Genomic DNA, 2643 nt, shown 5'->3' with positions numbered 1-2643 from the left:
GTGAGAGTTCCTACTTTCCAGGCATATGATTGGATCACCTTTTTCCATGTCCTACTGATCAAACCCTGGCATGAAACCCTTCATTTCTTCTGTGAATAGCAGCCCAGACCACCTGGATATCCTGCTGTACCTAAGCCTGACCATGCTTTTCCCCACCCTAAAACAGCTCTCCACCTCTTGCTGTGCACTGTGCTGATGTTTTCTCTAGCTCCTAAGAAGGAAAGGCCCCTCTTGTACCCATAAAACTGGGGCTACGGGAATAGAGCCTTTTTCACTGCTGTAAGCATTTTAACCTCTGTGTACGGAAAAGGCACAGAGCTTTCTATAAGAATTCTATTTGTTCAGGACCTTGTCCACAGCATGTTGAACTCTGGTCTCTCCTAACAGATAAGCAAACCCTGGTGATAGGAGCATCAACCTTGCTCATTCTAATGCTGAATTGGAACAGGATCCTCAATGTCTCTCCCACTTCCATCTGTCCCTCCCCCATGAATCACCTGTCCTAAGAGAGCCAGATGGCTCTAGTAGAGCTGCCAGTGGGGGATGATATCAGATGCTCCATCTCCTGTGCTGGCTGACTGCCTCCAACACTAGCTTGCTACTTATGGGGATCCTGAGTGGTAAATGTGACAGTATTAGTGGCACTGGTTGAATACTACTTCCTGACAGAATTACTCTGCTGGCCTTCTATTTCTGGTGGTTTCTAGTACTGCGTGATGGGAGGGCCTGGACTCCAGCTACGCTGTCTTGCCCTTTGGGTTTGACATTGTTATTGAGGAGAAAGTTGTCAGGTAGCAGAGAGAGGCAGGACAGTTCCTTGCATGTGGTCTCTAGGGAGGATGGTTTTGTCTGTTGGCTGCTTGGTGGTCTCTGGCGTGCCTTGCTTGTTTGGCTGCTTGGAGGCCGGCGGGACACCAGGCTGTCATTGCCAGCTTGGCTGCTTGGAGGTCTGTGTGCACCAGCAGGATTTCTGTAGAAGCAGCAGAAGCAGGGATGAGAGAGCAGATATGTAGTATGGAAGGTCTCTTTTGAAACCAAGTTCCCAGCTCCTTGCTTTGGCATGGTGCCACTCTTTACTCACCCTGTGTAATCTTTGTTGTGGTCTGTCACACCATCTTTGCTGCTGGTCTGGGGAGAGGAGTGAATCCACAGCTGGGTCTGTGGAATAAGCTAGAGAGAACCATGGGATTAGAACCTGCCTGAGCTCATCTCCATGGTCACTGCCCAATGCTGGGAATTTCTTCCACATCCAGGAGCTAGGATTGACCCAGAGTTACCATATCTTGGGTGGGTCTTGCAAAAAGACTGACCTAAAACAAAGCATCAGGCCCCAAAGTCCTTCAGTGTTAGTGGGTATAGAGTGCTATTTCCCCTATCTACAGAGCTGTTTAGGCAGTACTGCAACAAGCTGGCCTTTCCCAGGAGCCAGCTCAGATTTTAGCTGAAATGTAGGATGGGTTACACGGGATAGGCAGATGGATTATGGGAGCCAGAGACCCAGTCCTTGACCTAGCTCCCTTAGTGCTAGGTATGGTGTAATTGCAGAAGACAGTCCCTACTCCAAAGAGCTTACAATTTAAGTTAAATGAATGAGTCCCTAGCAAGGAGATGGCCAAGTGTACAGCACTAGGATGTCATTGAGGGGCACTGGCAAACCGGGCTGGAGAACTGTAATGGAGCTCGCTTTATCCCTCATCACAAAGAAGGTGAAAGCCTTTTATGAGGAACAATTCTGGCTGGAAGGCCCTGCCTTGGCAGAGAGATAAAAGGAGATGGCAGAGAAAAGGCAGATGGGCTTCAGCAGTGAAATGGAGCACGGCTTCTACTAAAGGCGGCTTGACTAGGAATGCAAAGGGACAGGAGACCGAGCAGGCCTGAGGAAGGGCTAATGCTGGGAGAAAACCAGCTAGGATTGAGTTGGCCTGGAAAAAGGCCAGGAATTAGGAAACCCAGCAGAAGGACTGCAAAGATGCCAAAGGAAAGGCCTGGGCTAGGAGGAACCTGGCTACGGACAAGTGAGCCTAAAGCAGTGGTCTCCAACCTTTTTATGGAGAGGATCACTTTTTGTTAGTAAAGGGCCCTGCCTCCTGGGCTCTGACCCCACTCACCTAGCCCAGCCTTGGTGGCAGGGGACGTGGCTTATCCCAGCCGTGTGTGCCCTGCTGCTCCTGATCGTGGAGCCTCTGACAGACTGAGATCCCCTGTTGGAGGCTCCATGATCGACCAGTGACCAAAGGGAAGGCTGGGGTTCCAGAGCCCAAGCAATGGACCCAGAGACACTGTGAGGTGAGGGGCAGCTATAAAGTAGAGGAAGAAGCCCCTGTAGAGCCCTGGCCACTATATACCTTATCCCAAATAGCAAGGCCCTCCCCTAGTGAACTAACACCTGAGGGAACAACAAAGCACCATACCTACAGGCTGGGGAACTCCCTTCTTGTCAGTGCAGAGGCAGAAAAGGATCTTGGAGTCGTCATTGATGCCAAGATGAACATGAGCAGGCATTGTGGGGATGCAGTCAGGAAGGCCAACCACACTTTGTCATGCATCCACAAGTGCATCTCAAGCAGGTCCAAGGAGGTGATACTCCCCCTCTGTGCGGCACTGGTCAGGCTGCAGCTGGAGTACTGCGTCCAGTTCTGGGTG

The 2643-nt window shown here is 50.8% G+C and overlaps 1 protein-coding gene across 2 annotated transcripts in view; it reads right to left on the bottom strand.

The window, feature by feature from the left end:
* Nucleotides 1–566: 566 nt before the first annotated feature.
* CCDC157 (coiled-coil domain containing 157) overlaps nucleotides 567–2643 on the bottom strand; it is an 18652-nt gene continuing 16575 nt past the window's right edge. For both annotated transcript variants that reach the window (XM_019506751.1, XM_019506752.1), the window contains exons 9-10: nucleotides 1082–1170; nucleotides 567–970 (exon numbers count right to left, since the gene is read on the bottom strand). In XM_019506751.1, coding sequence (XP_019362296.1) covers nucleotides 688–970; nucleotides 1082–1170 — 372 coding nt within the window. In that variant the 3' untranslated portion in view covers nucleotides 567–687. The remainder of the gene's footprint in view (nucleotides 971–1081; nucleotides 1171–2643) is intronic.

The sequence above is a fragment of the Gavialis gangeticus genome, unplaced genomic scaffold (assembly GCF_001723915.1).
Source record: "Gavialis gangeticus isolate Ggan-Ray unplaced genomic scaffold, GavGan_comp1, whole genome shotgun sequence".
NCBI lineage: Eukaryota > Metazoa > Chordata > Crocodylia > Gavialidae > Gavialis > Gavialis gangeticus.
The sequence above is the reverse complement of the archived record's forward strand: the minus strand, read 5'-3'. Positions and strand labels throughout refer to the sequence as shown.